Source organism: Prinia subflava, chromosome 4, assembly GCF_021018805.1.
Source record: "Prinia subflava isolate CZ2003 ecotype Zambia chromosome 4, Cam_Psub_1.2, whole genome shotgun sequence".
Taxonomy (NCBI): Eukaryota; Metazoa; Chordata; class Aves; order Passeriformes; family Cisticolidae; genus Prinia; species Prinia subflava.
Window position 1 is genome coordinate 38,099,129 of NC_086250.1, and position 18,913 is coordinate 38,118,041.

The 18,913-nt window shown below is 37.4% G+C and overlaps 1 protein-coding gene across 2 annotated transcripts in view; it reads right to left on the bottom strand.

Annotated features, from left to right (window-relative positions):
• LGR5 (leucine rich repeat containing G protein-coupled receptor 5) overlaps positions 1-18,913 on the bottom strand; it is a 91,836-nt gene that overhangs the window by 10,590 nt on the left and 62,333 nt on the right. For both annotated transcript variants that reach the window (XM_063396464.1, XM_063396463.1), the window contains 11 exons: positions 16,170-16,385; positions 13,766-13,837; positions 11,344-11,412; positions 8,630-8,701; positions 7,754-7,825; positions 7,579-7,647; positions 7,384-7,455; positions 4,781-4,846; positions 4,513-4,584; positions 3,587-3,658; positions 1,595-1,720 (listed from right to left, as the gene is read on the bottom strand). In XM_063396464.1, the coding sequence (XP_063252534.1) occupies positions 1,595-1,720; positions 3,587-3,658; positions 4,513-4,584; positions 4,781-4,846; positions 7,384-7,455; positions 7,579-7,647; positions 7,754-7,825; positions 8,630-8,701; positions 11,344-11,412; positions 13,766-13,837; positions 16,170-16,385 (978 nt within the window). The remainder of the gene's footprint in view (positions 1-1,594; positions 1,721-3,586; positions 3,659-4,512; positions 4,585-4,780; positions 4,847-7,383; positions 7,456-7,578; positions 7,648-7,753; positions 7,826-8,629; positions 8,702-11,343; positions 11,413-13,765; positions 13,838-16,169; positions 16,386-18,913) is intronic.

Below are 18,913 nucleotides of genomic sequence, written 5' to 3' on the forward strand. Positions count from 1 at the left end.
ATAATTTGTTCTTAGAGATGTTAATTAACTCTAGATAATATACTTTGAATACTATTTTAAAAAGAAACAAGTTAATTTGACTTGTTCTTGTTAACAAATTGCCAGATGAAATACACTGTACTTTCACTTGAGTAATGCACACAATTTTGCTGAAGGGAAATTTTTCTAGACTATAATTTTGAGAAAAGAATTTAAAAAATCTTTGTTGTACATAATTCAGTTGAATAATGGATTATTGTAGGAGGACTGCAGCACCTCTTATGCCTCTAGGTCATAGTATATGCATCATTATATATTTGTCAGGTTGGAATAATCAATTTTCTTGTGTTTACATTCTTTTAAAAAAACTTTTTTGTTTTAGAATTGTCACCTGCCTCAGCACTTGGGCAAAGCCAGTGAGAGAATAAAAAGTATGGTATAAGCTCAGTCTTAACCAGTCATGATTTTGATGGTACTTGCTGTACAGAGAGCCTTAATCAGCTCCACACTTCCATTCATCATTCCCTTATTGCTAACTCCAAACACTCCAGTCCTTTTTGTTAGTGGTCACATCTTGAGCTGTTTGCCTGCTAGGATTCTTGGGCCTTTTTCAGTGCAAGAGGCAAATCTAGTGAAAACGTAAGGATGGACTCTCCATCTTTGGAGATACTCAAAAGCTGTCTGGATGTGGTCCTGAACAACGGGCTCCAGGTGCTCCTGCCTGAGCAGGTGGTTAGACAAGACAGCCTCAAAGGTCCCTTGCAACTTCAACCCCTCTGTGATTTGGTAACTATGTGCACACTGTTTAGTTGTTTCATATCTTCTGATACCAAACTTTTTACAGTAAAACACGATAAAGCGTATGTTGCACTTGCCATCTTTGAATTAAAATATAAAAATGAAGGAGAGTTAGGGGAAATTCCCAAATATCCTGGAGTCAGAGACAAAACCATCTTTGCTGTGACCCTGCAATTAGTTTAGTTGGTCATAGCATGGTGCTAATAATGCCAAGGTCATGGGTTCAAGCTCCATACAGGCCATGGTCACCCAGTAACTGGAAGAGCTGCAAATGATCTTTAGAGGACACTTCCTTCCTGCATCACAGAGGACCCACAGAAATTATCAGTATTAAAGTGTGTTAGTAACACTTTCAAAGTATTATCTGACTCTTAATCAAAAGATTGCAGAAAAATCATGTTCAAATAAAAGAAGTGAAATCTTTTGGCTTTTCAGCAGTATATTCTTCCCTTGTATTTGCTGTGTTCTCATTACATATAAGGGGAGTTCTGTAAGCACAACCCAGTAGAAGAGGGACATATCACTAAGCTGCCAGCGATACTGTTTTAACAGCTTTTGAAACATATCACCAGGAAGCAGATGTGGCTTGTACTAAGCAAGTACTGGGGTTAATATTTCAAAACCTTCATAGTTTCTTCAGTTGAAAGTGAGCATAATAAAATAAGTCTATCATTTTTATCATATTTGCTTTAGTTTAAATGGCAGATTTATGACAGATCAAAGACTGACAATACGAAGTAACATGCGTTACACACTGACACACCTTCCACTGCACATGGACACAAATGTGGCTTATTAGTTTTAATGATATACTCACTTGAGTTCTGGAAAATTTTCAGATGTTATCAAACTTTGTAGGGCATGATTTCCTGTTAATTTTAAATGAGTTAAACCATGTAGCCCCGTCACAGGAAAAGAGGACAAAAGGTTGGATGACACATCCCTGTGTAACAGCAAATAAAAATCAGCTTATGGTTTTCATGGTTTTCATTCTTTTTTTTCAGCACTAGAAGTGACACATTGAAAAAATAGGTTAAAGTTTTCTAACTCAATAAAAAATGAGTGTATTAAACAGAGGTCCCAGTGAACACAGCAAAGCTGCACTGCTCAGGGGTACTCACCTTTATGTCTAGCAGAAAGCTAACAGTAACTACCAGTCGTTAGTTGAGTCTCTGTTTCCAAATTTTGACTCAAAACATAGTGCCAGTTTGGAGACTAGCAAATGAATTTAAAATCTTCTCCCTAGACTGAATTCAAAGGAGCTGGAACCGCTTCCCAACAGCTTTTCTTTTTTCAAAGATTCAGTGGGATGCTACAGGGCATGGCTGCCCTGAAATCTCCCCAAGGAGCAGTTCAGGTGTGTGGGGAAGATGTGCTTTTCAGGAAAGGACAGGTCTGGAGCAGAGGGAGATACATTTCCAAGTGAAGTTTGTCTGAGTGGCTGAGGGAAGACAGAACAGTGCAGACAATCACAGGTAACTTGGGAAAAGTAAAACAGGTGAATGGAAAGGTGGCAAGTGATCAAGGAGATTTGGCTAAGTAGCAAAAGAGGGGGAGTCCAGCAGCACTATTTTGTTTTCTATTTTGCTCTCCTCACAATTATCTACTCTGCAATACTTCAGATGGTCAACAATCAAAGAGGAAGGAGCAGAGTCTGATGCAGTTGAAATGCTTTTATGTCCAAGGCTGAAGAGGAGAGTCTGGACTATACAAAGAAATCTAAGGCCTAGGCATAAAATAAGGTATGTTGATGGACTGGGCTTCTACCTACCTGGTTTAGTGTGTGTTTTCTTGCACACAGAACCATTAAATACCAAAAGTGAAATTCAGGTCCTACTGCAATGGTAAAAATGACCACTGACTTGAGCTGGAGCAAGGTTAGAGACTACCATTTCAGGAAACACTGGTACACTGTGTTACTCTGTGTGTGTTCCAGGGCTTTTTTCTTTAATCCCCTCTGGCTGTTGTACGTTATTGTCCAAAGCTACAATTTACTGCTCACCTCACAAAGTAGGTAAGTTCTGAGAAGGGCCCCAAAAGGGATATTTTAGACAAAATTGACTGTGTGGACATTTGTCAGTGCACCATTCAGAGGGCTTTGCACATCAACAGAAGGGAATACCTCTCCAAATTTAGGGTCAGCAGCTACCGGATTATCTGTGAGCAAATGCCCAGCATCATATTTTTGTGACAACCATGCAGCAAGACGACTCCAGAGGAATTTTTTTTCACATCTTCCACATACACCCAATGCCTCAGCCAATGCCTCAGGGATTCATATTAAAAAAGCATTACAGTGACAGTTGGAAATAGGAAAAAAAATAGTAAGCATTGAGAACAAAGCCTGCAAAACTGGCTGCTGATGTTTTGACCACTAACTGCTCTGGCTGATCTTGGTAAAGAATAAAAACTATTTCACCAAATGAGGAACAATGAAATAAAGATGCACTCTTGAAAAAGTTTCAATTATTCAATTTTTAATCCAGTTCCTGAGGCCTGAATATAACTAACAGGAAATATTCACCACTGCTACAACAGAGTAACTGCTAATAAATTGAATGAAAAGCAGCAGATGCACTGATAATCTTCACAGACCCCAAATTATTACAGTGTTGTATGCAGCTTGGCTGTCATACCTACGTGAATTGGGGAAGTACAAGAAAGTAGACATTTAGATATGCATTCAACAGACCAGATGATTAGAACAGAGAAACCCTCCATTTCTGCTGGGACACCAAGCTATTAAATTTTTGTATGCTCTTGCAAGAAAAATGCAAAAATTGAATGTGTAAGATATTCAAATACTTACAGTTTGATCAGAGATGGTAAAGAGGAGAAGGCATTGGGGTGAATAATTTTAATTTTGTTCCAAGCTAAATCTCTACAAGAAAAGAGAGTAGAAAATGACATACCCACTGAGTGACTATGGAAGTTTTCAAACCTTTGATTAGGAGGCCTAAATATAAAAAATGTATCAATTACATGCCAATACTTTCAATAAGCTCCTGCATATGTCCTAGTGCAAAGTATTTTTTCATTTTTTGTTAGTCAGTTGTGGTGTTATTAAACTGACAACTTAAAATGCCTGATATAGCCCAAGGCATTTCAGTCTGCTTCACAGCCTCCTATGGCAGCAGAAAGAAGGATGGGTTATATGGACTAAGTCTTCTGAAATGTTCTCATGTGATTAAGAACAGCACACCCATGGTCAATTGGCATAACTTCCTAATGTCAATTTTCACCACCCCTGAAAAGTCAAGGGACTGAAAGCAACTCCTAAAAAAAATGTATAGCTTCAATTCTGTAAAAAACTACAACCACGAGTAATTTCTTGATAAAATTAGTCCTCTAGCACATGAGTCTGTGTGAAAATTGGAAACCTGCACATGACTGGACTCCACATCTTAAGACACCGTTCTCTGTAAAAAGATTTCCCCTAGAGTTGATTATAACATGAACCTGCCAACAGATACCAGCTCTGGGTCAGTAAGTCTCTCCACTTCCATCAGACTCAATTAGAAGTGACAGTTTTTAAGGCTCTAAGCTTATATATTTTAATTCATCACTGCAGATGCTAAATTTTACAATGTTTATCTCCTTTCCCAGTTATGAGCTCATGGTAAAAGATCATAGTGAGGAAAAACTGAAATAAGGATTTTTTGGGGTCCACCATAAGCAGACATTATAGAGCCCATATTTTTGAGCAGCTGTGTGAATGTCTGTTGGGGTACTCACAGAGATCGAAGAGCAGCCAGCTGCCGAAACGTGTCTGCTTTGATTTCGGCGATTTCATTGTGATGCAAGTCACTGAAATAGCAATAAGGATCTCCTCAGTTTCAAAGACACTTGGAAGACACTTTGGGGTGTTTTAGATTGTGCTTATGATCCACTTCAACAAAGTGTATCTGGGGTGTGTCAAATAGGCCAGCAATAACCAAGTTAATTACACTCAAACACATATAAATGCTTCCTTTTAAGCTTTTTAGAGTGGTTTGACACTTACATTTTTTGGAGTTTTTTACATGCAGTAAAACAGGGTAAATCTTCCAGCAGGTTATAAGACAAATCCCTGAATTATACAAGAAATAAATAGATTAACATCAAAGGAATGTTAAAAGAAAAATAGCTTTCATTGTGTACCTTCATGCTCAATTAAAAATAATTTGTTTTTATCCACAGTCACGGAAGAATAGAAGTATACAAACTCATTTCTCACCTGTCACATTTTGATTTCTAACTGAAGAGGAGATAGGAGGGGAAAAGGCAAGGCACGTTAACCCCATATCCCATTTTCAAATTCCTTGCATTGTCTTAAGATTTCCTGCCTCAAGTGTAGACTGCTGCTGAGTGTTTTATGGCAATAATATTGGACATATGGATTTGTATCACAGACTTCATATTTATCATGTTTCAATTCTGATAAATATTTAAACAATTTAAAATTTACTAAGCATATATACTCATTTTTTTTCAGAGAAGATCCTGTATTTTTCTGATAGGAGTAACAATCAGCTTCCCATTCTACACTTCTAATTAAGCAGTATTGCCTCTGATCCTTAGAGTACTACATCTTATAACTGAGAGAAGGGGTCAAAAAAGATTTGAACTAACTTTGAAATCAATCACTACATGGGGGGAAAAAAACTCTTTAAAAAACCTTTAAAAGACTTGAGCCAAAACTCAACAAATTACAGAATAACTGAAACATCTGGACTGATTTACAGTATAATATAACTAATGAAAACCAAGCCCAGGCAATTTGCAGGAACTGAAGGGAAAAAAAAGGAACCAAACACCAGCCCCCACCAGCCAAGAGTCTCATCCAATACATATATATATATGTGTGTGTGTGTGTATATATACATATGTGTGTGTGTTGGTCATGGAAAATTATATGAGAAATTTGCAAGTGAAAAGAACAGAGAAAAAAGCTTAGGCCTAGAATTAGAAAATATGTCCTTTTTCACAGTTATCCAGTATTATCATATGAAAGAAATTCACTTTTTACTTTGTGAAATTCTTCTCACTTGTCAAATACTCTAAAACTGGCACCTATTTAATCCCTTGGTACATCTGTATTTTCACTGTTATTGTTCCAACAGGGGCATTTGGACTATTTTATATTTGATTAGTAGAACTAGTGCAAGTAATGACTGTGTGTGTGTCTTTAAGGTATTCTACTCTGGTTTTACTCTGTACAAAGGTAAATATCAATATGTTTGGTGTTGTTGGGGCTGGTTGTTTATTTTGTGGGGTTTTTTGTTTGTTTTTGTTTGTTTGTTTTCTTTTTTTTGTGTGGGTTTGATTTTGTTTTGGCCTTTTGCTTTTTTTTGTGTGTACAAAAAAAGGTACACTGGCTCAAATCAGACATTACAGAGCAGTGAGCTAGAGGCCAAGGTAAAGGATATTTTGTACGTCTGGCAGACACTGTCTATTCTGTCATCCACAGGTTTATCACTTAGGTCTTAGAAATATGTTACCAGCTTGAATTTTGTACATACTGACACTTCCTCCTCACACATGGAACATACTCCTGATCTTGAGACCCTTCTCCCCTCAGTTTCTGCCAGAACCCCAGGAAATACTTTATTTGGGTTTTTTTAAGGTCTTTTCCCCCACAGTTCCCTCCTCTTTTAATTACGAGCTCTAATCATATAGGATAATACTCAAAAATAAAAGATGTGAATTTCCAATGGACAGTCCTATTCTACTATGAGCTCTGTAAGTTATTAATTACTGTATTATTTGTTTGCCCTCTGTTTTGAGATTATTTATTTCTTTTGTATGTTACAGGACATATTTAAACTTAATTCTGTGACATTTCTGGCAGCAGACTCTTTTATCATTCTGGAAATTATTATATTGAGTCCATTAAGTAAAACTTAAATTTTTCTGGACATGTTCTTGACATTCACTCTGGTATCCAAATAATGCATTATAATTAGTGCTATTTCAATGTTGGCCAGAGAATCAATACCAAATAGATTCCTAGTGATGTAATGCATAGAGGAAAGTGCTCTTGGCTCATTCTCAAAGAAGTGGACACTGTGATTACTTTCATTAGTGATTAAGCAAACTCCAAGAAAATTTCCAAGCTAAAATAATATTGTATATTTAGTATACCAAATATGCCCAGCTATGCCAAGGAATAGTCTATGAAAATTTCAGTCAGCTACTTGTATCTGGTTGGGAAAGAAACTAAAAGAGGAGCATAACAAGGACTCAAAACTGCCATCCTTACTTATATTTTCTATTCATTTCAATGCATTATTTGCCTTACTGAGAAAAAAATGCAAACTACTGTAGGAGAGACAGAATGAATGAAAATAAGGTAGTTCTGTCTTTTTTAAACAAAATCAAGAACCTTTTTATCTTTTCCTAAGAATATGCTAAGTAATTATCTTAGCAATGTATGAGAAATCCCGATTGGTTAGTGGGTTGTAAACTTTTAAAATAACACAGGGGCCAACTCCCCGAGCTGAATTCCTAAGAAGTAACATGATACACAGAAATAGCGGTAATTGGGTAATTTTGAAATCATAATAGTTTGATTTGTCTATTAATCTCTTGCATTAATGTCATGTTAATAATCTTACTGAAACGTACAGCACTTGGAGATTAGGTAACTGGTCACAAGCTGATTTGGGGAGAGAGGTGATCTGTGCTCCTGTGAGTGTCCTGTTGAAAGAATTTATGAAAAAAAAAAACTTTTTGAAGACTGAAACCCAAAATTTTTTAGTACATTCTTTACAATAAGTCAGTATATATAAACCAAAGCAGAAATAATTCTCTAGCACTTACAAACTCTCCAGACTTGTAGTCCCTGTCAGATCAGGAAACTCTGTTAACTGTGAAGCACCATTTAAAGTCCTACAATTAAAAAAACCAATTTCAACAAAATTATGGGGATGAAAGTGTGGGACAACTCTAGTATTGCAATAGAAAAAGAAAACTAAAATAAAAAGTAAACACGTACAGAGTTCTTAGTTCTGGTAAGTGTTGAAAAGCAGATTTTCCAACAAGCTGGATAGGGTTATCATAAAAATGTCTGGAGAAAAAAAGGATAAGAAGACATTTCATGAAAAATATTTTTAAATATTCTAAATATATTATTATACGATAAAACAAAGGAGTAAACTCTCTATGATGAATCCCAGACTGTGCCCCTCTGGTTGTAGCAGAGGTGAACTTCTGGGCTTTTCTCACCCTCTAATCTATATTCACCAGCCACGTCACATTTTGAACATTCAAGTAGTCACTGTTTTCCTGTTTTAATGCCAGAAGCCAGTCAACAAAATATTCTCTCTTCTTCCCAGGTTAGCAAAGAGAAAATTTCACAAATGAAGAATTTTGTTATGTCCTGAGACAAATTTAAGGATAGCACATGAAGAAGTCCGAACTCCTATTCAGAAGAGGTTCCCTTGCCCTTTTGAAGTCATGCTGCTTTTGCTCATGGAATATTACTCAAGATGAGTCATTATTTTTCATACACTTATTTTGCAATTTCTTAATTTGAAGCTGTCCATTTAGTGCATTTTCAGGTAAGATGATGAGAATTCAGACTGAATCCATCAAGAGCAATTTTTACCAGTTTTTGAATTGCCAGTAATGCTAGGAGATAGTAGCTATTCAAATAAAAGGTCAAAGGCCAGAGACCCCTATTTGCTTCCCTTAAACAGGGCTTGAAAACTGCCATTCTTTCCATGAAGCTGGAAAGATATGAGCTTGTTTGCTTGTATGGTGACGTGCTACAAAGTGGACTCAAAGAAAAGCTATGTGACAATTACTGACAAATATGATATTTCCACATTCTCTAATACAAAGGCTCATTGAAAAGACTCTTATCACTTACATTGTAATAAGTGAAGGATTACCCACAAATGCACGCTCAGGTATTGACTTGATGTTATTGCTATGAAATCCCCTACAAAGAAAAAACCGTTTATATGGTAAGGGAAAAAAAAAAAGTGAAGACTCCGTCTGTGTTCACAATGCACAATGATGGTTTTTTGTTTGTAGTAAGAAAAGTGTCTGTATGTAAAGGTATATCTTTGTTTTCTGGAACAAGACAGGTCTGAAAAACGCAAAAGCAAAGGAGAAAGAAGAGAAGAGAAGAGAAGAGAAGAGAAGAGAAGAGAAGAGAGAGAGAAGAGAAGAGAAGAGAAGAGAAGAGAAGAGAAGAGAAGAGAAGAGAAGAGAAGAGAGAAGAGAAGAGAAGAGAAGAGAAGAGAAGAGAAGAGAAGAGAAGAGAAGAGAAGAGAAGAGAAGAGAAGAGAAGAGAAGAGAAGAGAAGAGAAGAGAAGAGAAGAGAAGAGAAGAGAAGAGAAGAGAAGAGAAGAGAAGAGAAGAGAAGAGAAGAGAAGAGAAGAGAGAGAAGAGAAAGCAAAATTGCTGAAATTCTGCACTTCTCAAAATGAAAAAAACATTCAGATGAAGTAAACTTCAAAATGGCATTTTAAAATTCAGAGTATATGCATGTATGTATATAGATATAATGTAAATACACACATTTGTATGAACTAAGAACATCTTAGTTATCTAACAATATTGTTAGATATTAATAATTAAGTAGCTAAAAATATATCTCCCCCTGTGCTTGTTAAACTGCAACTATTTCTTTTGCTGGGTGGCACAAGTTTATCAAGGAAAATTTTTTTATACACTATATAGTAATATTGATCCTCCCACAATCACCTTTTTGTTGAGACATTTTAAATGTAGACACAAACAAAATGTAGTTGTGCCTGCTGAATAGAGGGCCAAATCGTTGTCTCATCATTAATTACTAATTTTCATTCATATGAGTAATTCTCCATTGTGAAAAACAAAAGGAACAACTAAGATTTCAAAAGAACAATGATGATTTGTGTGGGAAACTCCCATTAGTTCACTCGGGTATGAAGAAGGCTTCCCAGGCTAAATATGCATTACTAAGCCTCCAATTGTTCACTGATGCAAGTACACTTGGCCATTACTTGAACAGGTCCCACACTATTGGTTTTAGTTGTTTAGGCATTGTGCTGCTGGTGATGGGCTACAGAACAAGGCTTTACATCCCTGCTTGCTTTGCATGCACACTCTAAGCAGAATGAGCATCTCATCTAGAACCAGTAAACACACTGGTTTTCAATGGCATGCCTTGAATGGCAGAAAAAACCAAGGAGATGGCACAACGACCTCCCAGAGCAACATCTGCTGCTAGCTGTGCACAAAAAGGTCACATTTTGTGTTTTCAGCCCAGGCAGAAACTCCAGAGAGACATGAGGTCCCACCCAGAAACACCTTTACTAAGGTGGCCCTGCAATGAGCGGAGTCTCTGTGGGGCTGGGCTCCCACATGGCTCTGTGGAAAACTTCCCATCCTTGTAAGATCATCTCCCAGGGCCCACACAACACATGGAGCCACGCAGTCTCATGGACTCTGCTGGTTTGGGATGTCAGGTTGCAGTTTCAGACCCCAAATGTTCCTTGCACATAGTTGATACCCAGAGGTGAAATCCTGCGGGGCCAGTGCGCAATCTCAGGCACATCAGGCAGTTTGCTGGTGCATTTGGTGCAAACTGATTTACCTATTTTCAGCTACTGACTCCAGAGGTCATCAAAAAGGTGATCCTTTGAGGTCGTGGGATTTCATAGCAATTATTTTACGGCATAAACAGCAGCTGAGAATGGTAAACTCATAGCCCTGCTGCCTCTTCCAGAGCTGCATTCCGGCAACACTGCAGATGCTGAGCAGGAATCCACAGTATCTGGGGGTACCTGCTCTGGAAAAAATCTCAGGTGGCTACTTAGAGTTGGTTTTTAGTTCAGTTTGTGATGTAGCAGGGGTACAATCATGTCCCCGATGTTATTATGGTATGTTATTACTTATTTTTGTCCAAAATCTGTGCTGATAGTACTACTAACATGGCAAATAAGTCAAATGGAAAGAATTCTGAACATATGCATTAATGTGTACATTGTGTGTATGATGTGCGAACATAATTTAATTACTTTTAATTTTTTAGTTCAACCATTTTTCAAAATAAATTTGAATAATTTAATTTCATTGTTGATTTTCTTGATGCAAACTATGCCTGTGCATATGAAAGTGTTTTATTCACATAAACATTACAAAGACCCGACTATATATATTGAAAAGAAATTGCTTTAATTTAATAGAGGTGAGGGGGGGAAGTTGGTAAAATTTAATTAAACCTGATGGACTAATAAAGATGCCATGCCTTCTTAGCTTGAAGACTAATATATTGGGTAGTTTGCAAAATCTAACTTTTGTGTTTGGGACTAAAAGTGAATTAATTGTGTTTGTTATTTACTGCATTCCAAAGAGGAAGTTCCTGGAAAAGACCCACTGCACAAGGCAACATGAAAGTAAAAGCTGTCAGAACTTGAATGGTCTAAACTAAACACTGAAAATTATTTTTTTATGTATGTTGGCATGCTTATTAGTTTTTCCTAGGATATCAGTTTTTAAGAATTACTGATAAAATCACCAGCATTAAAAAAAAAAATAAAAATCACATACTAGACAAAACATCCTTCTTAACAATATTAGCTCTGTACTTACAGTTCCTTTAGGTTTGTTAAAGTCCTGATAGCAGTGGGGAACTCGTCCAGACTGTTGTAATTTAAATCTCTGTATGAAAATAGATTTTATTATTTCGGTTATGCACTGCATAACAGATAACGTAGCATTGTTGGCATTTGCAATGAACTATCATCTTCTATGCATTGAAGAAATACATACAGCAAAAAGACAGGAAATCCTCAAAAGTGTATGGATACTTTCCATCAAAGTCTCTTTAGAGCACATTATCATTCCTATTTTTTATCAGCATTCTATTTTTAGTTACGTTTTAGCTATTCTGCAATAAAGAAAATGTAAGTAAATTCAAGTACTACTAAGGGATTTGCTATTTTATAAATTGCCCACCCTTTGCATTACATTCAAGTACTAACGGTGAAAAAAATCTTTGGTGATCCACACTTTACATGTCTAATACATTTCCCTATAAAAATTTCTAACTGTATTGTTAATTTTAAGACTTGACAATTGTCAAAAGAATACTTCTAACCACATAAATTGTATGATATAAAAATGATAGTGTAGCTACAGTAGTGACCTCCGCTTTAAGAAGTGCTCATGCTGCTGCAGTAATTAGACTTTATTCTGATAGGCTGAATAGACTATAATCCTACTTCTGCCCTCAGCGTGACATCCTTTAGCATTTAGGAGATGGCTGAAACTAAAATTGAGATATGCCACTTTACTGTGATGCTCTCTGGCAACGCTTTGTGAGGAAAGTAGTCTGAAAAACTGGAGCAAAAGCCTTTTTAAGCAGGCAAAACCTAAGCCACAGTTTACAATAGATTGAAATTGAAATAGTATCAGGCTGAAGTAATGCAGGCAGGAAACTGCTGTCTGAACTCAACAAGGCTTTCCTTCCTGCTTGTAAATCTCTCCAGCTTATTGACAAAAAGAGATTACAGGCATGTACGGTTTGGTTTTGCCCTCTAGTGATACGCGATTTCCAGACCTACGCCTCAGTGCAAACAAATGATCTTAAGGCTGGCGTCCATCATTTACAGCAAGATCTCCTCAGATTATCTTGAGACTGTCTAGGAACTGGTCTATACATTATGCAATTACTGTGCCTGAGGCAAGTGCTGCACTGTCCTGTTGCAGGGAAGCGGCTGTACCTACATTTACTCCCGGGGTTGTGACTGTCCTCTGTGTTTTCATCTCTCTCATGCCAGGTGGCTGGGACTGGGTTTGCAATTACTTATTCCATTGTTCTGTTTTTCCCCATTTGTGACCAAGTGCCATGTGAATATCACTTAAATAAACAAACCAAACCATTATATTTTCCTTCTTCCTTTCCCGTCCCCCTTTCCGGTGCTACACTAAGGGACTTCCTCTCAACTCACAGGCGGCTAGAAGTCCAAATTGTAAAATTGCAATTCAGTGGCAAGGGATCAATGCAATCAAACTGCTGATAAAAAAACCCCCAAGAAGCCCAAACCTTCTTGCTTCCTAATCTCAATGAAAATGAGCAGTACACAGCTTTGTGGATGGGAAAGCAAATAGTCACTTTTAGCCTAGCAATATCCATGTCTGAAACTATTTGTTTCTCATAACTGGGTTTTTAACCTCTGTCCTGGTTGGGTAAAACATCCAAAATCACTGAAAATGATGCAGCTGACTGCAGCAGGTGCGGGAGGAAGCACATGCAAAGTTTTACTGTCCCTGTGGCATTTCTGGGGTCTGGGTGACTCCAGCAGACAACATCTGTATTTGACTAACTGTAGCAAAATAATTTCTGCTAACCATTAGCACTGCATTCCTGTTTAGTATTTCATGTAGAATATTTTTGCTAGAAAACTCAAGAAAATTTGAATTGGTCTAAACAGAATTACAGTGAAAACTTGAGGAAGTTTCAGTCTTTACCAGTGCTATTCTTTATCAGAGCTCTCAAAAGACAAAAATTTAGATACAACTGAAATATTTTTTCCCACTTGTAAAGCACATGCATAATTTGACTACCTAAAACTTTTGGTTTTTCCAGGTTTTAAAAAACAAACCTATCTAATTTTATAATTCTGCTCTATGGTAAGACAGTTTCTTAATGTTAAAGCTTTTCACTGTGACAATTTCCCAATCTAGTTATTAGCTTTATTGATTGAACAAGACAAAGAGTTCTAAACTAGGCAACCATAAGTTCATGAATAGTCACTTCTTTTTCTATGTTCAACACAGTTTTCAACTGTCTTTCAAACAATTTATCAACTGACAATGCGTATTAAAAAGGCAAACTAATTTTATAGTCAAAAATAGGATTTACTACATAGAGTCACTGTGAACTATCACTTAGATCCTGTAGCGATTAGGCAAGCCCAAATCCACATTTGGCTTTTGGGCTATTTTTATTCTTTCAGAATATTAATGAAAACACTCTAAAAAAAGAGAAACAAATAAGAGGTCAACTCACAATGTCTCTAGGCTGTGGAGTCCATCAAAGCATTTCTTTCCCAGGGAATAGATTCTATTGTTATGGAGATGTCTGCAGGGGAACATTAAGCATGCAGTCAGGAAAGCACACTGCACACAGTGGAGTAAAGCAAAACATTTTGATGGTTAAATCAAAATTAACTTATTTTCAGGCAAGCACTGATTATATGCAATCATGCAAGAGCATGTATAGGAGAGCACCTCTACCACCCTCCACCCATTCTCCCAATACCTATCTATTTGGTTTCACAGAAGGGATCTGTTTTAAACCACCTAGATTGTTCAAAAGTGTTATATCCTGTAGTTCCAGGCCAGGGTTGCTATAATGAATAGACATATTCTCAATGATAGCTAATTAGATAAGTAACACATCTTAAAAACCGTATGTGGGGTGTGAGGTGTATTTGAAGGCTGTATATTCAGAGGGTGTTAGGGGGTATGGCCCAAAAGAGCAGCCATTGAGGAGATGGGTAACACAGCAGACAGGTAAGGGGCATTAGGCTTGCAGAATGCAGAAAAGACACAAAGCCATAACACAAAAAGTTGTAGCTTCCCTGAGATGAGTAAATGAAATAATCTTAGAAGTGCTGTTACTTGCATTTCTTTCAAATTATGAAAATCAGTAACTACTTCCTAAAATATTTATCAATTGAAAGTAATTTTTATATATTGTAACCAATTTAACACCACCCTCCCCCCCTCCCATCTCAAGACTCTGAGTTCTGCCTATTTCTGTCTTTTAGACTGACATGGAAAAAAACCACTCTGAGTGAAGCTCATTAATGTGAGTAGATTCAACTTGTAGCCACTCCAGGTCATTTAATTTAAAAAGAATGCCTTTTTCCCAGATTTTTCCTTTTATTTTGTCCTCAAAATAATGCCCCTGTGGTGGAGGGAAACTAAGGGAGAAGGGCTTTAAGAGAAAAGAGACTGTGAATGGGTGGCTGCCAGGCCCTTCATTATACTCTGAAAATATTGTTAAAGATCAGAGCCTGTCTGAATGTTCTGCAGAACCCAGAGAAATTGAGTCTACCTGTCCATCAAAGGCAGAGATTCTGACAGCAAAATAAAAATTTTCTCTGGGTTTTTCCGTTTCTAGGAAGAAACTTAATCAACTCTATATTTTTAATGACTACTCTGACCTTTAAACCTTCAGTTAGCATGAAGAGTGCATCTTCCAACTCCAGTTATGTTTGGATCTTTCATTATAAAGGTATTGACCATGCACTTTTGCCCTGTGGTAAAAATTTGCCATACTGTATAGAGTAGCAACCCAATGAAAGAAGAACCACACACAAAGATTTTGATGAGCCAAAAAGATCAGCTGCTGTAGGTCATGAGGAATGATTCAATTATTAATCATTATAAAGCCTAGAAAATTAGAAATAAGCAAGGCAGAGCTTAAATAAGGAAATCTAACTGAGCAGAAGCAAGCATGAAAAGAAATTATTTTCTCCTGCATTTCTTAATTGTCCTCCTACCACTACATTTCTGGTAGGGGTCTAGAGAACAATGTTCAAGACAGCCTCTTGTCTTTTCCATTGCTGATGTAAGTCTAGAAGATCAATCAAATCACCAGTCCGTCCATTCTTTAACTTGAATGGGATTGGTATTTAATGTAAAGAGAAGGCAAAGGCTTTGCAGCACAAGTCAGCTGTTCATCCCCATTTTTGGGGCCCCATGGAGGGAGATAGTGACTGCAGCTGTCAGTGAAGAACCCTGATGTGTGCCAGGTTCAGTGCTTACACTGAGGCTAGAGAATGCGACAACATGCTGAGTGTGTTACATAGGACCATGGTTTCTGACAGCTTGTAAAGCTTGACTACATAATTCTCTCTTTAATAATGCTAATGTTTTCCAAAGCATCCTGAAATTACTGCTCCATTTAAGTTTCTCCAGCCAGTCTAGATTTTCCCACTTGGTACATTCCCAGAAGATAAGAGGCTGAAACCATGATTCATAGTATGCTTTCTAGATTTTGGTGCCAGCCGTGCATGTTTCAGTTAGTTGAACCAGTATGCAAACATAACCAAATACAAAATTAGATATACTTTCTATGACAGGAAATGCATATTTTTTCTACTGAATGGCATTCTTTCCAAGTCCCCCAGAAAGATTTCTATTCATTTCCTGTTTCTAATCTTCCCTCTTTCAATCTTAGACAGCACACAATGCATCCATTCCTGATTGTTTGCTGATCAGATAGGGTGATTTTTAATTCCCTTGAATATTTTTCTATTGAGATGGTAACTTTTAAGCTAGATCAAAACAAGTGGTTTAGCAAATGCTAGTAAAACTGTACAAAGATGCAATAAAATCTGTTTCTCCAAGAGGCCAAAGCCCCACAAGAAGAAAGTGTATAAAAAGCAATCAATAAAACTTACAGAACTACCAAACTGGAGAGGTTTCCAAAGGCATAGTCCGGTATGTAATGAATTTTATTCAGTGCCAATGTCATTGCCTGAAGCGCTGGTAAACTCCTAAAAGCTTGGACGGGGATTTCTGTCAAGGAATTATCATCTAGCCACAAGTGTCTAAGGGAGACCAAGCCATTGAAGCAGTTGGGGGGTACATAGTTGATGTGGTTGGCATCCAGACGCCTAGGAGAAAAAGAAACAGAGAAAATGGACTTCAAGAGAAGAAAAGTGGCTTTGCACAATGGCTATAAAAAGTTATCACCATGAACACAACCCCAATGGATGGACACGGGTTGCCACTCCCTTTCATTTCCTGGAGATTCTATGTTCCCATTTTGCTTGCAGCCTCATCCTTGAGACCTCAAATCATGTTTACATGTCTGCTTGTCAGCTGGCTCTGCAGAGAAAGCTCTCCTTTGGAGCCATCAACTCATTGAGAGCACACACTGATCATTTTTGAGCAGAGTCTCTCTGAAGACCAAGTATGACTTTGCTTCCTTTTGCAATTGTTTGAAGCCACGGAACAGAAAAGTGCAGGAAACTCATCCAGAGATTCTCCTTCAGAACCTACAAATCACTGAGCTGCAAGATAATTTGGATTTCCATATGCTAAATACTCATTCCAAGACCCATAAATAGAACTCACTTCTGAGTCTCTGGAGGTTCCTGTTTTGCCTTTTCTTAAATATTACAGAGCTATAGAATCACAGAGTAAGATGTGTTGGAAGGGACCCACAAGGATAATTGAGTCCCACTCCTGGCCCTGTACAGGACCATCCCCAAAAGTCATCATATGTCCAAGGGCATTGTCCAAATGCTTCTTGAACTCTGTCAGGCTTGCTGCTGTGAGCACTTCCCTGGGGAGCCTGTTTCAGTCCAAATACTGTTTATCCTAATGATTCTAATGAGCACTGAAGTTCACATTTTTATAGTACTGGAACATACTGTTTTTACCTAGACAATAGTATTGTCAATGTGATGTACTTGTGTTGAAAAAGACGTTACTAAATGCACTTCAGCTGCTGCAAAGCCAACAGAGGGAGCTCAACTGCACGTTGTACCTTTGCAGAGTCTGCAGGTGATGCTTTGTCCTCACACTTGTGTAATTAAGGATTAAATCTAGCAAACCTTTTTCAGATGTGGTGCTACAAATATAATGTCATCTATTCAATGGCTTTTGTTTTTGCTGTGTTTTGCTTATTCATTGTGATTCTATCAGTAAAAGATTTAAAAGTGCACTTCAGATTTCTAAAACTTCATTAAACTCCCAGCTGGGGATGTGGGCCCCGATACTTCTTCTGCTTTTAATGTGTTGCAGTGACTTATACCTTTCCCACAACATGAAAGCTGTGCTCTAAAAATTTTCATGAAACGTTTAGAGAGGAGTAACTAAGTGAATGGTAAAACAGAAATAAATTTAAATAGATGTTTGAAAATGCTACAGAACAAACAGCCACACCTGGGGTACAAAGAAGTAATTCTGTACAACCTAAACTCGGTCTATTTGAGAGAAATGCAATACTCTTTGTGGTGGGCATACTAATCTCTTTATTTAAAGCTGCTTCCTCATTTACAGTCATGTAAAATGTCAGGTCCATTCTATCTCCTGCTTCATGCTGGCCGTACCTACTGCATGAGAACAAATAATGACTGCTAAGGCTCCGTGCCAGGCTGGCAAATAACTGAGACAAGGTCAGTTGGAACAAATTTATAAGGTTCAGTGTCAAAGCCCTTGTACGATTAAATTTTCAATGTAATAACTGACATGTCAGGCAGCAGAGACAGAGCTTCCAAAATAACTCAGTGGTCTGTCAACAAATGGGTAAAGCTGGAAATGTTTAGAAATACTCATGTTGTTCTTCCTCCTTTTCCCAGGCAACAACCATGTTATGCCTGTGTTTTCAAATAAAGTATAATTTGAATGAGTAGATGAGGTTTCTTTGTGTTCAGTCAGAAGTAAATTTCTTCCCTGGGTGATGCTGGTATGTAAACTAAGAAGTTACAGTTGCCTTAGTTTGACAGTTTCACTGATTAAAGAATGGAGGCTTTATTCAAACTACATGTGCTGCAGTATTGCCTGCCTGGGCAGCCCTGATGTCCCTGCTCACTCCACAAGAGTCACTCACAGGATGCCTGGCTGTGTGGAGAAGCCAACAGTCACTTGTTTGTATGTGACCCTGTGGCTGAAATGGCAATATTTCTGCTGTCGTCAGTGAGACCAGGATTTTTATCTTACCAATATTTTGTAGCAAATCAAGGAACTGATTTTTTTTTAATAGCTGAAGTTTCCAAATATAAACCCACCACTGGCTATGTAAACAAAACCCACAGAACAGAAAGAAAAACAGAACTGCTGTACTGTAAATGAAATTTGAGATAGTTGAATTATTGTTTAAATAAAGCTTGGAAGAAACAAAAAAGCTGCAATGATTTGTGCTTCAGGTTCTGTAACTGGATTACGTATCCTGCAAGTACTTATAAGAAGTACTGCCTCAAGTGCTCTTTCGTTATCTAATCTTTTTTAAATTTCCAAGTACCGTTTTCCCTCTTGCAGATATTAAAAGGTTTCAGTAGTGGTTATGTTTCCTGTCATACTGTAGGTAATGCACACTGATGTATAAAGGACTGATCAAAATCACCCTTTTCAGCCAATTGTTTTACATGTGTTGATCAAAGTTTTGGCACTTTGAGAACTAAACCCATTAACTCAC